This window comes from Podarcis gaigeae (assembly GCF_964106915.1).
Source record: "Podarcis gaigeae genome assembly, chromosome: 8".
NCBI lineage: Eukaryota > Metazoa > Chordata > Lepidosauria > Squamata > Lacertidae > Podarcis > Podarcis gaigeae.
In genome coordinates, this window is record NC_139684.1 from 51996919 (window position 1) to 52019657 (window position 22739).

The 22739-nt window shown below is 46.2% G+C and overlaps 1 protein-coding gene and 1 long non-coding RNA gene across 2 annotated transcripts in view; both read right to left on the reverse strand.

Moving 5' to 3' along the window:
• Positions 1 to 231: 231 nt before the first annotated feature.
• LOC310850177 lies at positions 232 to 1191 on the reverse strand. Its single transcript, XR_014567251.1, has 2 exons — positions 592 to 1191; positions 232 to 381 (listed from the first exon to the last, which is right to left on the reverse strand). It is a non-coding gene; the product is annotated as an uncharacterized lncRNA (long non-coding RNA).
• Positions 1192 to 2966: 1775 nt separating this feature from the next.
• The window catches only part of LOC310850520 (uncharacterized protein), a 33889-nt gene continuing 14116 nt past the window's right edge, over positions 2967 to 22739 (reverse strand). The window contains exons 12-27 of the mRNA XM_083752041.1: positions 21297 to 21369; positions 21005 to 21178; positions 19634 to 19670; positions 17535 to 17688; positions 14925 to 15129; positions 13615 to 13744; positions 12786 to 12919; positions 11948 to 12101; positions 10544 to 10648; positions 9644 to 9760; positions 8884 to 9024; positions 8549 to 8629; positions 7338 to 7485; positions 5283 to 5435; positions 4385 to 4451; positions 2967 to 3235 (exon numbers count right to left, since the gene is read on the reverse strand). Of these exons, the coding sequence (XP_083608167.1) occupies positions 3049 to 3235; positions 4385 to 4451; positions 5283 to 5435; positions 7338 to 7485; positions 8549 to 8629; positions 8884 to 9024; positions 9644 to 9760; positions 10544 to 10648; positions 11948 to 12101; positions 12786 to 12919; positions 13615 to 13744; positions 14925 to 15129; positions 17535 to 17688; positions 19634 to 19670; positions 21005 to 21178; positions 21297 to 21369 (2060 nt within the window). The 3' untranslated portion in view covers positions 2967 to 3048. The remainder of the gene's footprint in view (positions 3236 to 4384; positions 4452 to 5282; positions 5436 to 7337; positions 7486 to 8548; positions 8630 to 8883; positions 9025 to 9643; positions 9761 to 10543; positions 10649 to 11947; positions 12102 to 12785; positions 12920 to 13614; positions 13745 to 14924; positions 15130 to 17534; positions 17689 to 19633; positions 19671 to 21004; positions 21179 to 21296; positions 21370 to 22739) is intronic.

The window sequence follows — 22739 nt, forward strand, 5'->3', positions numbered from 1 at the left end:
GGGCGAACACTCAAGAACGTGCTGTGGGACAGCAGAAATCCCCAAAGTCTACCCTAATACTGGGGATATCTATCGCCTGCATCTAATTTACTCTTGTTAAACTTGTCTTCCTGTACTGCATTTCTGCCTCTAAACATTCTTACTGCTTTCGTTCATATGACAGCAGGGTGTTAGAAAAGTCATTCTTCACCTATAATTTCTTATGCACTTTTAAGCAGTCAGTACAAATAATTCTATGCTTCTTCTATTTAGTGATCATAGCAGTTCTTATTTTAAGCCTCTGTTAATGTGTGGCTGTTCTAACTAAGCCTGTGTGGTTTTAAAATATATTGGAAAATTACTTTTACTGTGATATTTCAGTTTTTTCCCATTTTACTAACACTATAAGTGAGCCATATGTGCCAGCAAAACAAGTTATTTGGCAAAGCAGTGGCAAAAACCGCTTGAATAAATCTGAACAAGGGATCAAATCTCCACTGCTAAACTTGAAATGCTATTAATTTTTCATTATCATAGTAGTTGCCTTCTGAAATAAAGCCTCTAGAGTCATTTCCAGATGTCCGTTTTGATTTGGTGCACTTTGTATCTAACTCTATTTTATGCTTGAAATGTAGCATTGGGGCAGAAGAATGAAGAGTAGCTTTTTCTGGGTAAACAAAACAGAACTACAAAGGAGTGCATTTGGCAACCCCTGAGGTCATAAACAGGCAATATACATGATAAGAAGGATGGCCAGGAGGACAGCGATCATTATCACCCTCAGGTGAGACCTGTTTCGGGGCCCTAAGAGTAACATCCTAAGATTAACTTATCAGAAAAGCTACATCAAAGAAACTTGCCCACTATCTTTATGGCCCAGGATGCATGCCTGGCAAAGCAACTGGGCTGTGTACGTGACTTATCAAGCAAGAGAAATGGGCAGTAGAGGAAATGGACAGAGATGCAGAGAGTTGTGGGATTTGCACAGAAATTATTGTCAATGAATTAAACCCAGTCAACACAATGCATTCATCGTGGACACAATGGCTTGATGCATATTTTATCATTCCTCATAGTAATCCCACCTGACCCCACACCCTGGATATTTGCACTCCTACAAAAGAGAACCCATCCTTTGACATGGACAGTTTACCCAAAATCTAACATTTTGCATTGTTGAGTAACTGTGTGGTAAACTCCATAAAATACTTTGGAAGGTTGCAAGGGTAACTGAATATAAGGTGACCGGGAAAAGAGGGTCTTTCTTGAGCAAGGGTTGCTGGAAAGAAGGAAGAAGAGTGGGATCCATCTTGGGCAGGCTGGCTGCAAGCTGGCTGGCTGGGAGAGATGCCTTGGACTCCAGGGCTGCACTGCTATGAGGTACAAGCTCCTCTTGAAATGACCATGCAGTAAAATCTGGACTCCTTCCATGCAGACTGAAGGTGTAAATAGATGACTAAACCATATTTCTTAAAGCGACAACAGTCTCCACTGTGTCTCAATTCTCCAAAGGACCACAGACCCTGGGCAAGTGCCTGGAACTCCATAGGCTTTTGCCACCACTCGGCTGAGAGAGGGGGACACAACTTTTGTAGCAATATAAACTGAATTTAGAACTCACTTTGCAGTGTTGGAGCCTAGTTAATTTGCAAGAACAATCAAGGCAGCAACTCTCCTCCACATGAAATGTGGCTCATTTTGCCAAAGAACACCAAGGAGATCTCTAAGTCACCCACGCCCCTCTCTATCTTTCCCCCCTTACAAAACCCACGCAACCCATGGATCCTTTTCTTCCATCCAGGAAAATGTGGAAGGTTCTTTGCTTCCCATCCCCAGTGGTATCTTCAGGTAAGGCTGGGAAAGAAGACTCAAGCAAGACTCCCTGGAAAGCTGCTATTGATATCACTGAATTAGATGGGCCAATGGTCTGGCCAACAGCGTAAGGCAGCTTTCTTTGTCCCATAATCTCTAAGGCCAGCCAACATATAGAGCCTCTGAGTTGTTCACTTGCCAAAACACATGGAACCGTCTGGCCAGAGGGAGAGAGAGACTCTTGCAGATATTCCCTGACCAGGTGCAAAGCCCAGTTTGCATTGCTGACTGAGCAAACCACCCTTGGAATTCTCTCTGATCAGAGGCTGATCCCTTTGCCTATCCAACCTTGCCCATATTTATAAGGAAATGTTTGAGACAGACTTTCTGTTTCACTTTCCATGTGCTTTTAACTGAAGCTGGTCAGGATCAGGCCCTCAAGATCCTCCCTGATCAATGGAGGCTGTCAGCCTATTATAAGATTTAGCTAGGAAAAGCACTGGTTTGTATTTTTTTTGTACTGTGTAACTGTGCTCTCTGTTTGCTTTATATGCTGCTGCCTTTATACAGGCTCCAAGGTTAAGAACTGCAGATTACAGATTGAACTTGAGCTGCCTGTCCACAGGTCAGAGTTTGCAGAGAGCCCCCACCCCATTTAGATTCTTATCCAACCTGCCAAGCTTTGGATTTCTTCACTTGGTGTTTGAAAAGGGGGGAGGTGGCGGCAGGTCCTCCCAAGGAGGAGTAAATTGTGAAGGACACTTGTCCCACTCTCATGGGCTAGGCATGAACATCTCCCCTCTGTGACTTCCTGCCCCACTTATATTTTTCATCTAAAACCCAACAGCGAGGAAGTCAACTTGTCAAAGTGGGCACAATCTTAGAAAAGGTGAAATGCCTCTCCTAAAATAATGCCGACTGCCTGTGCTTGTTTGCCAAGTATTTGTGTGAGAAGAATTTTAAGATTAGTGACCTAATTGACTAATCAACAAGGCGTTGCAGCCATGCCCAGGATTCTTAAACTGCACTGGGGCCATAAACTCATTACTCTTCAAATCATTGGCAGGATTTCCTAATTGTTGATGTGAATCACCTGGCATTTCTGCTGTATAAATAATATCTCATCTCATAATAGCTAAGATTTTCGGCGTTAGAACATGCGTTGAACAAATGCATTTTTCAGACTGAAATAATTCTTGTTGGAAAGTGTTGGTTCTCAAAACAAACAAAAATAAGCTGGGGCAATTTGGCCACTGGTTACAGCTCCCCATGTTTTTCCTTTCCTTCAGCCATTTTCTTCATTTTTTCAGGCAGCGTCTTTAACCAGAAGTCCACCTTGTTCTTCCTCAGCTTCTCTGCTTTCCTTTGCTCCAGGTTTAATTCCAGATATTCTTCATTCAGACCATACTGAGGCCATTCCACCAAACCTTTGCCATTTGGATTCCTGAAAAAGACAGAGCCAAGAATTCAGTTCATATTCAGCATATTGGTTTTGTACTTTTTGGCATGTATGTAAAGCCACTGAGTGGAGCCACACAGCATCTCGGAGCGTATCACCATCTGTATGCTGACGGCATGCATCTCTCTTTCTGCCGCTGAGATGGTTGGTGTGCTGAACTGGTGCCTGGTCATGGTGACGGACTGGATGAGTCTCAATCCAAAACAATGAGACGCTGTTAGTGGGTGGTTCCTTGGTAATCTATCCTGTAGCAACCTCTGTTTTCGATTACAACAATGCACTATACGTGAGGCTGCCTTTCAAGGCACCTCGAAAACTGCAGCTGGTGTAGGGTGTGGCAGCAGGACGGGTGAGGGAAATGAAGTGGTCTGAGCCCATTATTGGTTCTGGCATAGCCGCACTGGCTGTTTCTGGGACCAATTCTAAGTCCTAGTCTTAACCTGGAAAGCCTGATGTGGCTCAAGGCCCTAAAGCAGGGGTCAGCAACCCAAGGCCCATGGGCCACAAGCGGCCCACGGGGGTCGTTTTACTGGCCACGAGCCACCCCCGAACCAAGCCACCTGCGGGGACGCTTTCGCAGAGCTGGAAACCGTGTCTGCGCATGCACAGATGCTGGAAATTGCACCTGCACAGACACCGGAAATCACGCACCTGTGATCTGGCCCACAGAGGGGGCTCTGTGGCAATGAACTGGCCTAGGCAAGGTAAGCCTTGCTGACCCCTGCCCTAAAGCCTCTCCTCTTTAACCTTGTGCTCATTGTTTGAGGCCCTTTGCTGGGTCTCCCCTTCAAGATAGGTTTAGAAGGTGGTGACAAGGTCATTTTGGCTGCAGCCTCCCCAGCGAGGCCTTCCTGGTGCAGTCATTTATTTACATCCTTTCAGCATCAGGTCAGAACGTACATCTTCTCCTAGGCATTTCAGACAATAGGATTATCAAGATTATTGCTGCTTCTGTATTACAATTTTGCTGTTATTGCAGTTTATTGTTAAACTTGATTGTTGATGTCCTTGCCTTGCATTTCTAAGACACCTACAGATGCTTTATGACAGATATCAAATAATAGCAATTATTAATAACAATCCAAATATTGCAACCACTGAGACATAGTGTTTGGAAATAGCCAAGAATCTCACCCAGTTCGGGCAAAGTTGCTCCAGTATTTCATCATTTTTCTGCTGAGCTCTTTCTCGGCCTCTGTCGCTTTATGAGAGAAGTACGCGGGGGCGGGGGGGGGGGGAGAACGTATTAGTCATGTAGCATGTAGTGATTCATGTAGAATTTATGGTATTGACTATCAGTAGAGCTTTAAAGAGGTATTTCATTGTTATCATTTGCTTAAAATTTGTTTTGCTTCCTCATCTGTTTATAGTTTTTGTTTCCTATCAGACATAAACTCCTAGTACCCTTCAGATAAATTCCCAGAGTGGCTTAGTAAAGATATCAACTATCAAGCACTGGGAACTGTAGTTTGCATGCCACAGAGTTGCAATTCCCAGCACCCTTAAACTACAGTTCCCATATATTTGTTTGTTTGGGGGGATGGGCAGTCTGACAAATATTAAAATCAAATTCCTTGGGTATATTTAAACAGTAGCCTGTGAACTGCTAAAGCTGGTTAATGATTAAATTAATCCTTGATAATGTTGTTATTCAGCCCGAAAGAAGGGTGCATGGTTGTTGCTCTCTTCTCACGCCGCCCTTCTCAAGCGGCTTTGCAAGGCTGGGATATATCAGATCCCAGTCTCACAAAGTGGTGCCAGCCTGGCTCAGGGAGGGCGGCAGGAGCAGTGCTCGCCACACCCCGAAAAATGAACCCAGGGCGATCTCACAGCCCCCCCACGCTATGCCTCCTACGCCTTCAGAAGACTTAAGGAAGATCCAGCTATTGAGGCAATAATCTCCATTACAAAAGAAGCCAGGCTTGCCCAGCCTTAAGAAATCCTTCTGACCTTATTGACTTTCTCCTGTGCAACTGCACCCTTCCCTGCCTTATAAAAGCAAAGCAAAAGAAAACATCGATAAAATTCTTACCCATCATAGCGGCTGACTCACTGCCTAAGAATGGTACCCCAAATACAAAGCCAAGTTCATCACCATGATCAGCCTTCACAAAATCTGGCTTTGCGTGTTTAAATGCACTGGGCCGGTGTTGGAATTCATAAAGGTAGACAGGAGCTCCAGAATCTGAAACAAAAAGTGGGTGGGGGAGGAGGGCAGAGAGAGATCAGTGTTTGCAGTGATTACTGGGACACCATACATTATCATGGTTGTGATCCACAGAGCACATATGATCACAGTCATGAGCATGCACAATGCATTTGTTAATATCATGTGTTCACCACATACCTCATCACAGGGACACATGTCTTAGTGGCAGCTATAATTTGGACTCCTATAGCAACTGGCTCAGAATGTCTGGGCAGCTAGTCACTGCCAGCTACTGGGAGCAAGAAACACTGTCTAGAAGTCATCTCTGGGCACAAGTCAAAATGTTCATTATGACAGTACATGACTTGGGACCAGGATATCCAAAAGATTGCCTTCATACAAGTCTGCTTGAGTGTTGAGATATGGGACAGAGGAGGATAGAAAGAGAGCTTCTGTCTGTGCCACAAACCTGAAGAAGTGTATTTGGCAGAAATTTCAAGAAAGGGGCTTTTCAGTGACCGCTCCTGGACTTTCGATATCTCGGCCAAAGGAAGCCCACACAGCCCATTCTCTGATGACCTTCTATCAGCAAGCAAAGCTAGTGTGGCACAGAGGGTGGAATGTTGGACCTAGAAGCTGCGAGACCCGGGTTCAAATCCCCACTTGCCCATGCAGCTAACTGCGTAACCTTTGCTAGTCACTGCCTCTCAGCCTAAACTACAGCAAAAAGGTTGTTGTATGGGGATCAAATGAGGGTGCTACCTTGAGCTCCTTGCAGAAAAAAAGAAAGTAGAATATAAATGCAGTAAATAAATTTTTTTTGGGGGGGGGAGGGGGAATCAGATATGGTTTTGGTCTCCAAAGTTAACTTATAATATCAACTGTAAATATGGTGGCATTAGTTTCATGCAGTGCTTTTTTCTGGGTGTACACAGGTGGACGCAGACCCCAAAACATTTTGTGAATCTTTGTACTTTAACCCATTTACTGTATTTATTTTTCCCGATTTGAACTATAAAATGGTTCTTTTCGAGTCAAAATGAGAGTACCGTATTTTTTGCCCCATAGGACGCACCGGCCCATAGGACGCACCTAGTTTTTTTTGGGGGGAAATAAAGGGGGGGAAATTTATCCCCCCCCAGGTGCAGGGCTGGGGCAGGGGAAGCCCAAGCTTCCCCCGCCCCCAGCCCCCAGAACAGGCTGCTATCCGCAAGCTGTGGGAGAGCTGCGCGAAGCCGGAAGCCTGGGGCGTGCTGAGCTCAGCGCGCCCCAAGCTTCTGGGTGCAGGCAAGCTCTCAGCTAGCGGAGAGCTTCCTGAAGCCTGGAGAGCGAGAGGGGTCGGTGCACACCGACCCCTCTTGCTCTCCAGGCTTCAGCAAAAGCCTGCATTCGCCCCATAGGACGCACACACATTTCCCCTTCATTTTTGGATGGGAAAAAGTGTATCATATAGGGCAAAAAATACGGTACCCATAAAAATATGTTTAGAAAGCACTGGTTTCATGGAAGACATTTTATCTGTGTGGGTCTAATGGTTTTGAATGTTATTTTGTATTTCACTTTGTACTTTGATGTGGTTCCACTGGGTGGAAAAGTGGGGTTAGAAATTGATCTATCATAAATAAAATGCATACCCCACCTGACATAGGATCAGAGGACAGGTTGTGGGGAGAACAAAAGGGTGAGGCAGGCTGAACCCACCCCCCTGGACCAGAAGCATCTTCCCTCCCCCTCCCAGCAAGTATTTTTTTCTCATCCGGGTTGGGTTCCAAGACTAGAACCCAGCACCTCTTGACAATCATGGAGCCTCCAGAAATTTCCCCAATGCAAGAGCTTCTAATGAGATCTTATGATGAAGGTTGGTATATAAATCTAATAAATAAAATAGATAAATAACGCTTTGCTGTGGTCATTCCGTTATTTCAAAAGTGAATTCACCTCTATGATATCTAGCTATCTCAACAGCAGGAGCAACAAAGAACATATCTCCCATCATGTCCAGAAAGCGATCTCGTAACTTGACACGGTCCTTGGTGTCTCCCAAGTATTCATCCAGTGCCATCTGCAGAGGCTCAGGTAATAAATTCTGCAAGGAAAGGAGGGAGCAGGCACATTAGAGAAGGCCATGGGAACCACTTCCCCTCCTGCGACATCCATTGCCCAGCAAATGCCGCCAGGGAAATGGGTGCAGCAGCTGGGCTCTTCCAGGAAACAACAGCGACAACACATGACAAGGAGAGGAAACCTCTGGCTTGTGGGCCACTCATAGCCCTCAAAGCTTTGGGATCCGGCACCCACACATCTGCTTCCTGCCCCCAAACATGGCAATTAGGCTTAGGAGGAAACAGGTTTCTCCCCCTCCCCAAGGCTAATTTATCATGCAAGGAGAGAGGAATTGGAATGGGCTGGGGAGGAGCTGGGAAGAAAACAACCCTCTCCTCAATTGCACCTTTGCACAACAGGGTTAGTGAAAGCATCCCACTCATGTGAATGGGAACAATTTCAGGGATGTGGGAGGAGAAAAGGGGAGAGGCAAAAGAAAGGCAGCTTTAAATGTCTGTGTCAAGGATGTGTGTAGGTGTAAATGGATGGATTTGTGGAGGGGTGTAAATGATGCACCCCTGACAGGGAGGGAAGGGGTGGGGAACCAGTGATGAAGACTTAATCCCACCTCCCTGGTTTCCATAAAAGCAGGGAAGGGCCCAGAGACCTCTACCAAAACTTTGAGGGGATCTACCTGTTGAACATCCCTGCTTTAAGACATGCAAAGCGGCAGCAGAGATGCCTGTTCGCAAAAGAAAGCAAAGGGGCCGCTGGTTTTCCTCCACTGCCACCAGCTGCTTGTGGGTGGGTCTCACACTCTGCAAAGGTGTGGAGGCTCCCACCACCACCACATCCAGAGTTTTTGTTCTTGTTTCTGTAACTGGCACCTGATGTTGTGGATCATTTGATCCTAGATGCATGTTTAATCCCTGCTTTAAAGGCTGCAGAAATGAAACCACAAAGGCTGGAAGGGAAAGGCCTTTGGAAGGGACCGGCCCTGTTCTGCAGGTGTTTCTTCTGCCCCTCTTTATGTTATCTCCCCTTTCCCATACACACTGGAGCTTGTAGAAAGCTGAGTAAGTAGGGCTCGTTGGCTTCTCTCTTACCATGGAGGCGGTTATCCGCTGAAACAACGCAATGACGGTCTCCTTATCCATGCCTTCAGTTATGCCGGAGATGTTCATTGCCTGTGGAATTAAATAGAGACCTCACATTCAATATCATCCAAGGAATATGGAACCCTGCGTTCACATTTCACTCATTTTACCTGAGTTTGTAAAGCCACAAAAGACATGGTAAATCCATAAAGAGGATGAGGAAGAAGGGAAGGAGGGGCAGGGAGTTGCAGCAAACATCTTTCGCTTTCAAAATATTATTCAAAAGCACCAGACTCTATTGCAGCCACACATCAGGGTACAAAAATAAATTGTGAGCAACTTACCGCAGGAACAACCCATCCGTATTCGTGATTATTCACACCTAATAGATATGGGACAGTGTTGAATTCCTTTGAGGCCAGTAGTTCCTTGGGTGCCTTTCGAAGGAACTCTCCATCAACTACTGCGGGGATAATCCCAAATCCCTGTTTGTTTTTAAAGGAAAGTTCTCTTTAATGTGTGTTGGATCCCTAGAAACAACTGCAAAAGTTATGTATAACAAGAATGAAGCAAAACTGGAGAATTTCAAAAGTAGGGACATAGGAAGCTGCCTTCTTACAAGCCAGACCACATCTAGCTGAATATTATCTCCACTGACTGGTAGCCACGCTCCAAGGTTTTGGGCATGGGCCTTTGCCACTCCGACCTGGAGATGCTGGGATTAAATCTGGAACCTTCCACAAGCAAGATTCTCTCCCACTAAGCTGTAGCCTTTCCCCAAAGTGTTAATATACTTGAAACCCGACCAAGAAGGATTTGGAATGAGAAAAATACATGTGTGTTTGTATGATGCAAAATGACGAATCACCAAATAAAAAGACCCTGGAGAGGCATGGGCTTAGTCCAAACAAACCTTTTGGCATGTGTGCATAGTTGCCCCCTTGGATAACAATGCAAACTCCCTCATGTTTAAATCTTTATCATCTAGGAAGATTCCAACAGTTTGTGGCCCACATACCTCCCGACCCAAATAAACAAAGGAGAGCAAAAACAGAGTGGAAGAGCATTACATTATGTGGATGTCGTTGAAGTTTTCAGACTCACCAGGGTCAAGTTGGTATTCACGGTTCTGAGTTCTTCTTCTGTTTTGCTCCTCAAGCATTTAACCAGCGCAGAACTGCTGGCCTCACAGCCAGAGGCTTTTGCAATTTTATGTGAGAACTTTTGATGGAGGAGGGGGGAATAAAATAATAATACAGATTAGAAGAGGAGAAGGAGGAGGAGTTTGGATTTGATATCCCGCTTTATCACTACCCTATGGAGTCTCAAAGCGGCTAACAATCTCCTTTCCCTTCCTCCCCCACAACAAATACTCTGTGAGGTGAGTGGGGCTGAGAGACTTCAAAGAAGTGTGACTGGCCCAAGGTCACCCAGCAACTGCATGTGGAGGAGCGGGGAATCGAAGTCGGATCATCAGATTACGAGACTACTGCTCTTAACCACTACACCACAAAGCAATTGGCACTGCATTGACGTGAACAGTCACAAAAGCCTGACATTTCCATGGGCTTGTTTGAAGCAGAGCTTGAGGCTGTCACTCGTCTCAGGGTGGTTGTCATCCTGAAACAAGGACCTCTGTCTCCGGAATGGATCCCGTTCGCATCCAGAGGTACCACTGTACTGTAAATCACAGTTCCATGTTCCCTCCCAGCAAATTATTGCAGGCTTTCCTTAGGCATCTGATTGGCCATTGTGAAAACAGGATGCTGGAGTAGATGGGGCCCCCTTGGCTACAGAGCTCTGCTCATGCTCAGAGGCTGTCTCTCTTCCATCTTTTCGAATGATTTGATTCACCCCTTATATCAGTCTGTTTTGATTAATATCTGAGAGATGCTTAAGCTGCAATCCTCAAACTTTCATTCCCTGGAACTGTCCAAAGTAGTTTGGGAACCAGACTATTGCTCTTAAGGGTACTGTCTCCCTACACAACAACAACAGACTCACTTGGGCAAGGACTTCTGGGCAGCTAGTGATGAGGCCTGGAAGCTGAGTGACTCCGCTCTCAGAGATGGCCCTGTGGAACAAGCCCTTGGACAAGGGGGACAGGAGCTGCAGCAGAGGAAGAAGGAGGGCAGGCGAGAGACACAAAACAAGGCATTCAAGATCAAATATGTCTTTTAGTATGGCATTTACTGTATTTATTTTCAGTATTTACATACTGTCCCCAAACTAAAGTTTTCTGTGCAGTTCAAAAGTAATAATTAAATACATAAATACATTTTTTAAAAAAATTCGGGAGCAAAATCCAAGGCAATGCATTCACCATCTCAAGTGGAGTGGTTTGGAGTCATATTTTTCAAAACCTACTGGATTATCCCTGGATCAGGGCAATCTAAATTCACAGGTTATCAGTAGGAGAGCAGCTGTCTGAGGGGGATGTCTTGTGTAGGGCATTACAGTCGTACTTTGGAAGTAGAACGGAATCTGTTTCAGAAGTCCATTCGACCTCCAAAATGTACAAAAACCAAAGCGTGGAAGCTCCTGCAGCCAATCGGAAGCTGCGCTGGACGTTTGGCTTCCAAAAATAGTTCGCAAACTGGAACAGTCACTTCTGGGTTTGCAGTGTTCAGGAGCCAAAACATTCGAGAACTAAGCTGTTCAAAAACCAAGGTATGGCTGTACTTAAATGGGAATGCAAACAGCTTCAAACGTACATTAAGCTCAGGTGTGCACAATCCTTGCATTATTTCAGTGGAAAGCTGGCTGTGCTGGCTGTAATGGGTGTGCATTTTACCTTTACTCACTGCTTTGGATGCAAGCTACAACCTTGTTTTGGTTTTCCAAAGCTTCAGGTGTCACCACCCTCCTCTCTCCATGCAAGTCAATGGAGACAGTACGGTCTCCATTGGCTGACAAGTGGAAAATAAAGCCTTGCAAGCCCTAAATAGAGTCTATTCTCCCAAAGGTGGATGTGGGCTCCCCCCACCAGCACTGTCTCCATGGCACAGGTGGCTCTGAAGGCAGCTCTCAAATGCCCAGTGAAGCTCCTGAGCTGAGCAGGTCCAGAGTTTCAGAGGCAACCTGCTTTGCTTCAGACTATTTTGTGGAAGACGTAACATTTCTTGCAAAGGCAGCTGTTGTGTCTGAGAACTAGAGCTGAATGGCCCTTACAGTCCTTCCACACAAATACCCTTCTCTCCCCCAAACTATCTTAGTTTTGCCAGTAGTGTCCTTTAATACGGAGGAAGCACTTTGTTGTTGGTCTTGGAAATGCTTGGAGATCTACAGCATAAAAGCGATTTACAACTGGATCCAGATCTTTCTTCTGCCCACCTCCCAGCCCCAGTTTAGAGATCTCTGGCAGAGTCCTCAGAGCCTTTGCGATCTCCATATTTAGTGGATCCCTACCTGAGCACCAACACTAAATGCTCCTGCAGACTCTCCAAATATGGTCACAGAATTGGGATCTCCTCCAAAATGTGCAATGTTCTCCTGAACCCACTGGAGAGCAGCTACTTGATCCAGCAATCCCCAGTTTCCACGGGCATCACTGCTACCAGTGCTAAAAGAAAGGCAATAGTCAAGCAATGGAGAAACTACTAGATGGTTAACATGCATCCCCCAGCCCCAAAATGATCTATCTCTGCTCTGCAAGGAGATAAGCTGAAGGTTTGACCTGAGAAGTGAGCAATCTTTTGCCTCAGAACCACCACTCTGGAATGGGCAACAGCAGCCAGGTAGCGCAAAGTGAGAATTTTCTCCAGGATCCTTCTCATTTCATCCATTCATGTGTCTCCTCTGTCCCCCCATTTTTCCTTTCATTCAGCCCTTCTTTCGGGACCCTATTGCTTGGGACTTCCAGCTTCTCAACTTCGCAGGCTGTTTTCACTAATATATGCCTTTTCTTCCACATTCCCCCTAATATGTGTTTCCACGTGCATTTTCTGGCTGGATAACTGTATCACAAAATTTGGAGAAATACTAATTTCAAAGGGTAGCAGGTCTTTTGGTTGTGTCTTATTTTGCGTGGTGCAAATCAGGAAGATGCAGCGATGAAGCAAATTGGATTCCCTTCCTCTTCCTCTTCCCTTTTCTTTCCACCTCCCTTCCTCTCCTTGCAAAGCTTTTTATTTATTACTCCTAGCAAGAGAAGCAAAGGCATATCTCATCTTCACCAAAGAGATTGCATGTGCCCTGTGTACCTTTAAGTTAGTGCAGCTTTTTCAAGTGTTAGAAACTATCTCACCTGAAGAATCCTGGGAGACCCAGCCTGTACTGAATCGCAACGACTACCACCTTTTCATAAGCAGCCAAGGCTGATCCATCATTCATAAAAGCTCCACCTAATATCAGAGCTCCTCCGTGGATCCAGACCATGACCTAGGAAAATACACAAAACAAAAGGAACTTGCTATAACAGCAACATTCCTGGCACAGACGAGCTTGGTGTTAATGGAGCAACAGGGCCAGCACTAAAAGAGCTTTCAAGAGAAGTTGGGTGCTCTGCACCAGGAGCCAGTGGAGCAGCTGAAAGGCAGAATCCATGCCATTGCAGCAATAAAACCGCTACCACATTTGCAAAGCTACTAAGCAGGTCCCAGTATGGTTTCAGATTGGATGGGGAATCGGACTCTACGAGGGGTTGGGGTGAACCCAGAAGCCCAGCTGCAGAGCATCCAGAGTGGCTGAGGAGATCCAGGGAGTAGGTAGGCAGCTGAAGGGCTTGGACTGTGAAGAGACGCCAGTCAAAAGCTGAGGAAAAGGAGGGGAATGTCTCAGAGAAGAGTGAACTACAGGCTGAAGGTAAAGAGTTGCTGCTGATTGTTTTCTTCACTCCATGTCTGCCAGCTGTGGAAAGAAAGGTGCAAGAAGCATGTGTGCATGTGCGAGTGGAGCATGGGCAATTAAAGGGGGGGGGAGCAACAGCCCCATAACATTGTGGGTTGCTGTTTCTGTCCTCTGCCCTGCTGGCCTGCTGGCCTCAAGAGCAACTGCCTCCAATCCTGCGCTGCTTCTGGTTGCACATTTGCAGGCAGCATGAGGCGATAATTTCAAGGAAGGCTTTGTTTGCTTACAGGCAATTTGGCCTTGGTGTCTGGGGTAAAAACATTCAGGTAAAGACAATCTTCGGTCACTGCTAAGTCGGGAAGCGTCATATTCAGAATCTTGCTAAAGTCAGCCAGCCATCCCAAGTCTTGCAGGCACCTTTGAAACAGATGAGAAGAAAGAAAAGGATGTGAAAGGACGGTCAGGCTAAGGAGAGCGGAGCTCTTATCGGTCACGCTCATGGTTGGGGTGTGTGTGAGAGATTTAAACAGCTTTCACCACCACCTGCCTTCTCAGGAACCCGGAGAGATGTAGCCAATGTGTGCCTGGCAGGGGCTCCAACTGAGAATTCAAGCTACAATTCACAGGATTACTCGGGAGAAACCAAATTGCTGTAGACCAGAATACATTTGCATGCAGGACAGAAGTTCATGGATCTGCTTGTCTCCAGTAGCCACTGTTCCTGTGGGCGGTTCCCACTGACTCATGCTTGACAAGAGCCTTGCATGCTCTGCTCCTCATTAACCAGAAAAGAGGCCCTGGGGCATTCAATGTGGTCAGACTGGAAAAGCTGGAACTGCAGTTCTTTTGCACAGAAGCTCCTCTGTCGCCTGCTGCCTTAAAGATGGACATGTTTGCTCAGCAGCCCAGCCCCTACTCTCAGTTCCATGGGTAGTGGTGATAGGGGAAACACCCCCTAAGCAGCATTGCTGATGCGTAGAAGCAAACTGTGTGGACTGCCCAATTTGCGCTGCTCCCACAATCGCCCCCACCACCTGAAAGGAGGGCAGGTGAACAACACGGAGTAAAACCTCCTTATCCCTCAGACCCAGAGGCTGGCGGTTCCTTGGGGAAATTGGGTGCCCTCTGAATGGTGGATTAAACAGGTGCAAAGTCCCTTTGGCTTGGAAGACAGATACTGCTCCAGCCCTTGGAATGGAGCCATGAGGAGGCTGTTGTTGCCTCCAATAGACTCATGACGGGTTTGAGGGCCAGGGAGCATCTTCCCATTTGTTTACTTAAAGAGCTATAACCCTGTTTCTTCCCAAAGAACTGTGCTCCCAAATAGCTTTCCTATCTTAAAGCAAGCTAGAGTTATCCAGACAATGTTTCAGGTTTTGCCCCTTTCTGACCTGAGAGAATTGTTTTTACCAATGGACACAGATTAACATAGCTGTTCTTTCTGTACCAAATGGCACTCTTTTTGCTTACAGCAGAGGATTTGAGTTGGGTCTGAAAACCATTTTGCTACCAACTAAAAGCAAGACAGGAAAAGGACCTTCATATTAATCTAGCCCAAGAAGGATGTCCAGCAAAGTCACATTTGGCTCATTCTTACACGGGAGGGATAGACGTTGACTCCCTCACATGGCTCCACGGTTCTGCTGGTTGCGGTGGGGAGAATCTCAGGGCTCCGACCGGCGGTTTGGCAAAAGGGATCCCAAGGAAGACATTCACAGGCTGGTCGATGCCCTGCACGCTGGCCAGCATGCCCTGCAGGGGCCCATACTTGGTAACCACTTCGGGACGGGCATTTCTTTGGCCTACAAAAAATGAACATGAAGACCAGGGGCAGGCGGCCTTGCAAACAAGGAGGCGCTTCTCACAGCATCATCCATCATTAATTTTACTTGCCATAAAGACTTATAAGGGGGTTGCAAATAGAAAACAAGTTTTAAGAATATGGCCAAGCACAAATGCAATGAAAACAAACATCCTTAATAAACAAACCCATGAAACAGCAAAACGTAACGGTTAAGAATGAATGGGAAGTCAGGAGATCAGGGGAATAGTTGCACCTAAAAAGGGGTGTCTTGATGGGCAGACGGGATGCTACTACAAATTGGGAGAGCATTCCACAACACGGGGGCTCCCTGTGAAAAAGCCCCGCCTTTGTGTTATTCCTCTTTTAAAGCCATCCAAGTTGGTGACTTTCAGCTGCCTCCTGTGGGAGCTAATTACATTGATCCTGTGTTTGCATCTCGCTTTGCTTCCCAGGAGGCCAGGGTTGGTACGTTTTCTTTCCCTCCCTCTTTTTACATTCGCAACAGCCTTGTGATGTAGGTTCGGCTAAATTATTATATATACATGAGTAACAGCTCTTGCCAACAGATTGCAGAAGCCAGAAGGATGCGATGCAGGGGCCCCAATCCCCATACAATGTAGCAGTCCTGTCAAATCCTGTTGACACCCCTGTTTGTAGGATATTGAGTAATATGCAGCTTTGTGGTATTCCCATGTGCTAACCCACCAGAGCACCCTGTATTAGCACATTTGAACGGAAACGATGGATGTGAGGAAGTCCTGATGCAATGTACCCACAGAGGTTAATGTCTCTCCCCAGCCCCACTTGCCCTGTTGTGAGGAGTTGAGCTGTGTAATTCTACAGAGCCTCCATGTTCAGAGGCAGTCGTATGCCTTGGAGTCACAGGAGCTGGGGGCAAAGAACAAGGCGAGGCCTATTGTGAGCTTTTCCGGCCTTGCACCTTGTCCTGGCTGGCTGGCTGCTCTTTGGACAAACCCCAACCCTGAGAAGGTGGATCTGATCACAGCATAACAAGTTTTACATAGTTCATATTGTTTCAAGTGTTCCTAATAAGAGATTATTAAATTAGTAGCGCTTTTGCCTTCAGATTCTGCTGCCGCCACCATTACTTGTCTGCTACTCATCGTTAACACGCACTTCAACTTCTTTTTGAATAAAGGTGTTTTATTAGTACTTTATCGTTACCATCAACTTCCCCAGGAACACTTTTGCAACTGCCCAAGGAGCAAAGGCTGAATTAAAATGCAGGACCACTCAGGGCATAGCCACACTTCCCCTCACCCTGGAGAAAACTGCTCTTTAGAGAACGGCAATTTGGGTTTTCGCCGGATTGACGTTTGTTCCAATTTAGCACTAAAGAGCAGGGTTTCCTTGGGAAAGAAGGAGGGCAAGGGGGAAACTGCTTGGACCTATGCTGTCTAGGCACAGGACAAGCAGACGTGCGAATGGGACCTCAGGAGTCACAGATCAGCCCCTGTCCCCTGTGGACTAAATGGCCCCTCATGGCCCGCCCACTCACCCCCGTTGGAAACCTGCTTTGTTCAATTGTACTCGAGTCTGCTTTTCAATTCCAGGCCAAAATATTTTGATTTGTCCAGGCTTCTTAAATTCACTATATTGTCTTAGTTTGCTGAATAGTGTTTGGCCTATTATTTTCTCAGCTTCCGCAATGTTGTTTTTATTTCTTGTAATTGTTTTGATATAGTATTGCTATTTGATTTTTATTTATTTATTGCACACCCTGGCATTCACGTTTTGGATGAAGGCAGAATTGAGATATATTAAGAATAAACAAATACATACATAATTCTAAAATAAATTCTAACTCTTAACAACAATACATAAATAAAGAACTTCAAACAAAACAGCGGAGTCTGTATTGGGAATTCTGCCCCAAATGCTTTCTTCTTCTTTTATTATTCAACTCTTTTTTCTTTTCTTTTTTCACACACACATCTGTAAAGGATAGATTAAGGGGCAAACTATACAATTACCCTGGCTAATAATGCACATGTCTCATTTGTAATAGTGCAGGTTTCCTGTGAAATATTTAATTTCAACAGCTCTTGACTCACCCACTTCAATATCATTTTCCCTCTGTCAAAGCATTGTGTAAAGCTATAGCATGCATTTGGTGGTATCCCATTTCCCCTACAATAATCAAGACTGTTAATCCATCTTAACCTAAAGTTGTCCTGCCTGCTTTTGTCCTCCAAATCTAATAAAAAGAGTTAGTTGGCTATTGAAGCATAATCCCTATTGAAGCATGAACTATGTGTCCAATGAGGTTTACTCTTGGGGACCTATGCCAAGGTTTTCTGCCTATGGGTCCCATCACATAGCCTTTGCCTGAAAGGAGTCTTCTTAAACTTCCCCACAATAAGCAAAAGAAGCTGTATTTACCCCCTGCTGCAGTTCCAGCGATGGACAGGCCGCAGAGCAGAACTCCAAACAGCCAACTCTTGCCAGAAGCTGACATGTTCTTCCCTGCCTGGGAGAGTTTGTTGCTTTGCTTTGAAAAGCACAAAGGTCTCCAAGGGGGAGGAGGAAGTGCCAGCTAAGGGTGTGTGGTGAAAGGAGCACCAAACATGAAGGGGGAAAGGGCCCAAATAAGGGCTGAAAATTGAACTGCCTTTCCATTACGCCCTAGGGCAAAATAAATCAAACAAACAAAAACCCCGCCTGTTCGGAAGCTGTCCAACTGGGTCTTATCAATGCAACCTAAACAGAGCGCTTCCAATATCTGACACAGGGAAAGAGAATTCCTCACTGCAAGAGGGAGCGGTCCTGGCAACTCTCAAAGAGGCCGTGTTGAAACTCACCTCTCTGCAGAAACATGGCCTGGACCCAGGAGCAACCCTGGGCTGCTTCCTTGCAAACACTCCCTTCACAGGCAAGGCTCCCAGCGAGCTCCCGGCTCTCCAGGACTGCACTGATTTTCTAGATCCATTTCAGCTGAGCTTTAGGTTTGGTTTTAAAACAGAAATTATTTGGGCCACATTGTCCAGCTGGTTGGGTTTTATCTGGATTATTCCCATGCAGCCCAGCATCTGTTCATGCCTTTAGCTAGCAAGGATTCCCAGCTTTATACAGTGGTACCTCGGGTTACAGACGCTTCAGGTTACAGACTCCATTAACCCAGAAATAGTACCTTGGGTTAAGAACTTTTCTTCAGGACAAGAACAGAAATCGCGTGCCAGCGGGAGGCCCCATTAGCTAAAGTGGTACCTCAGGTTAAGAACAGTTTCAGGTTAAGAACCGACCTCCAGAACGAATTAAGTTCTTAACCCGAGGTGCCTCTGTATGCAGGTTTTTAGCACTATCCTTCCAAGCAGCTGCAATCATAGGCATAGGAAGTCCCCAGGGTCTGAAATGGATCTGTGACTATAGATGCTATTGTGTCTTCATAATTGTAGTAGAAGTAGTAGTAATTGCTTTCATTGTAGTGGAACAATGTCACCCAACAAATTTGTTAACTTCACCTGGACCTGCAATGTACAGCTGTTCTATTGCTATTTCCCTTACAGGTGGCCCTGTGCCCAACTGAGGCTGGCAGTCAGGCTGCTGTGCTGGTTTGTAGTCCATAGGAGGAAGGACTCCAGAGGGTTGCGAATGCCTTTTCTGCTCTGCTCTGCACTGCACTCAACCAACAAAAGCACATGCCCCTCCTTGGCCATTCATTAGCCCCAGTGTGGGGTAGGAGGCCCGCCTTATCAGCGGCCTCTGTCCTTATCAGTAAAGGAATCTACAGTTGTTTGCAATTCTTCAGCTCCGGATTCTCCACTTGTATTTTCACCTGGAGCTCTCTTGGCCCCTTACTAGTTTTGCACCAGGGTCCAGTGCAGCCTGACCTTAGCCCCCCTCTTCAATTTTTGCACCCAGCCCTCACGTCTATTCCCTAACCTCAGCCCATTTACCAGTATATGCTAGATCCAGCCTCTCTGGCCAGCTTTTGCTTCCCTCCTCCAGCCCAAGTGTTGACCTGGCTCACCATTCTTCAGCAACCCTCCCACTTCAGGAAGCAAATTATTTAGGTCACTGTCCCTTTAAGTCTTCCAGCCACTGCTATGGGATGCTCCAGAACAGACTTCTCTGGGGCCATCTTGTTTCCCTCCCTGACTTCTCTCCACCACACTTCCCTTCTCCTTGTATTGGTTGCCTTTCTTCATTCCGGTGCAAAGCTCTAGATTCCCTCTTAGACACCTGTTTTCTCTTCTGGTTAATTATCTGTGTGTGTTTTTTGTTTGTTTGTTTTTTGCTTCTTTGGGAGGATTTGAGGAGAGCAAAGGTTCTGAGCACCACACCATGCAGGGCTCAGGGCAACCTGCGAAGGGTTTGGCCACCCATCACCACGGCTTTTGGGGACAATCCACATTTGCAGGCTGCGGCTGGTTTGAAAAGGTTTATATCTAGCACCTCCAATAACTCCAACACATAGCCACAAGTCTCTAACTAGGGAAAGTGCTTCCTCTCAGCACTTGCAGCCTTCCATTGCTTTCTACCTGCTTCATTTCCCAGGTCTCGCAGTCCTTTCTGCCCCTGCACAGCCCAAACATGGGTCATGTGCATTCCTGTAGCCTGTCCTGTCTGTCCATCTTCTACATCCTTAGCGCCCCTCCCTGCTCCTTAAATGGGAACCTAGTGGCATGGCATGGGTGGGGCCACAGCAGCGGTTGCCCTGGGTGCAAAATTCTTAGGGACACAAAATTTCAAAAAGAAAAAAAAAGTAGTAATAAAAAAATAGTGCACCTTTCCCCTTGCACAGAAAAATCTCCCAATGTTTGCATGGGTGAACGGAGGAGCGGATTTGGGTGATAGCTGGTTGCCAGGGCATGCTCCGCACAGGCTTTTTAAAGATACCTGCTCCTGACCAATCCCCCGTCCTGCTCTCCGCCATGCTTGACACTCACGGGGCACCATGACTGCCACTCGGGTAGGTTGCTGTGCCATTTCCCCTTCGTTCCAACCTGTCGGCGGGTGGTGCAGGGATATTTGCCTTGCCCCGGGTGCTGGCAACCCACGCTATGCCAGTGGGGGGATCTAAGCTGTTAGTCTGGACAGGGTGGTGTGTTTATGGAGTCCATGCTCCACTTTTCAACTGACTAGCCAATTAATTATCTGTAGCTGTTTGCAAAAAACAGGTGCAACTATTTTGGCACTATGTGATAATAAGCAGTCTTTTGTTTTTATCCAAATTGGGGCAACAGGATGTTTTACTAACATTCTCTGGTACACCATCACTGTAGGCCCAATATTTTGAAATATCACATTTCTGTTGTTACATGTTTGCATGTGTGTTGGTGCATAACAGGGACACATGGAGGTATGGGTCACGCACACAGTCTTGATCCAAAACTGGGGGGGGGGGGCATCTCTTCCATTTGCCCCTTTAAAAAATGAGAGGCTGCCCCATCAGCCTATTTGAGCCTTTTGTGAAGTGTGAAACCTTTGAAGGAAGACCAAGGAACAGACACTTTTCTGACCAAAAAATGGCATCCCTTTATTCTGAAAGTCTAAATGTAACACTATATTCATTTTTATAATCATTTTTCAAGTTTTGTAAATCAGAACTATGTTACTGTATACTTTTGACAATGCAAAGATCTGAAACTAAACATTGCATTAAACAAAAGGTAACTTTTATCTAGGCTTAGTAACAATGTGCATACCTCCTGCAGGAAAGGAATAAACATAATTTACAAGATAGAGATGTTTATTTAACTAATTTTTCTATATTACCTACTCTCCATCATTTTGCAGCTCAGAATAAAGAAATATGCTGTATTTGTTTTGTGGAAAAATATATTTTAACAAGTAACTATCATTTGTCATTTTGGTGCTCTATTTATTGTCCATAGCTGCTTGTGAATTACAATTCTGTGTGTTTTCTTCTCACCTCATCCACCTTCTCAGGGACAGTCTTTAGCCAAAATTCCACTTTTTTCTCTTTCAGCTTCATTGAAACTTTCTGCTTCAGATTTATCTCTAGATACTGCTCCTGGGTGTTATAGGCCGGCCACTCTACCAACCCTTCTCCATTTGGGTTTCTAGGAGCAAAACCAACAACAGACAATGTCTGTTCTGTCATGTCTGCCAAGGCATCCTACATGCCTTCCAGCCAGCCACACCACACCCCCATAACTATCACGGTGGTCCATGACTCACCCGCTGCGAGCAAAGTTAGCCCAATATTTCATCATGGTTCTGCTAAGAACTTTCTCTTCTTCCGTGGCATCACCTGAAGAACAGAGGGAGGGAAGTTCATTACACAGCTGGGATCACTGGAAATACAAATCCACTCCCAGCGGTTACCCAAGCCAGTTCAGTAATTCATTCTCTGAAGCAGAATGTGGGGGGCAGGGGAAGTTTGGGGGGCACACATGCTGCAGCATCCATCAAAATATCTGCAGGAAAGCTTTTGCGTGAAAAGGTGCCTGTCATTTGTAGTGATCTGCAAGCACTCCAATTGGAGAACAGCCTTTACCAAATGTGTTGTGGACTTTGAAGAAGCATGAACTCAGGGCTAAAAGGAGAAACAAGCTAAAGGAAGGCATGCTTGCAAACCCTGTCCATGATCAACTCCTGCCTGGGAACCTTGGCCTTCACAGCCACTTACGGACTCACTGTTAAGCCTATGTTCATGAAAGACAATCTTACTCAGCTACGAGTGATCTCCAAAGAAGAAGGTCTGTTTCAATGTGTAGTCTTGCCTGACAGCCCTGAGCCACATGGCTGGTGATGCTCTGTTCTGAAATGGGCAGGGAAACCTCACATGAATATATAGATTTGCCCATGTCAAGGCAGAGGCTGCAGAAGTGTTTGGATGTGATGGGCCAGGTGTCCTGGGGTTGTGCCGGAGCCATGCCCCAGGCCAAATGCCCAAAGGGGACTGCAGGAGGAGAAAAGGCCACTCAAAACACTTGGCAGAGAGGGGAAAGTGAGGGGGTAAGCTGCCTCCCAGAGAGGCAGAGATGGGGAAGGCCTGGAGGTGGGAGCCTCCCTTGAAGCACCGCCCAGGGCTCATCCAGAGCTGTACTTGTCCTGTGCCTTGAATGTGTGGGTCTGAGCAGGTTCCCGCTTGTCCAGGAAAACCTGCTCTTTAGCGATAAATTGGAGCAGACATCAATCCGGAGATATTTTCTCCAATTCAGCAGTAAAGATTGGGTTTCCGGTGGTGTGCGGGGAGTGGCTAGTTTGGATGAGTGCCAGTATCCTACTAGCTTCTCTTGCCTTACAGTGAAGAAGGAGGTGCCCCCCATCCTCCCCCCACCCCCAGTTAAAGGTGAACTGGTTTGGGGGTTTTCTGGTCCTTGTCCGCCCTTTACTGACCACAGGTGGGAGTGGCTTCTTCCTGCTTCTACTTTCCCCCATTCCCACTGTTGGTTAGATGTCCAGCAGAGCCCCAGAAAGTGGGCCACCCCTATAAGAACCGCTCAGGCCCTTCCCATGTTCTGCGCCCAAAGGGAGCCTTGCTACATAACCCTTTGGTTTCAATTCACTTTGAATGTATTATATCCCTAGAAAACAACATGCAAAGTGTTAATTAGAAAAGTGAACAGGGCAGGTGATCAGTCGGTCAACCTCTGCTGCTAATTCTTAGCGTAATCT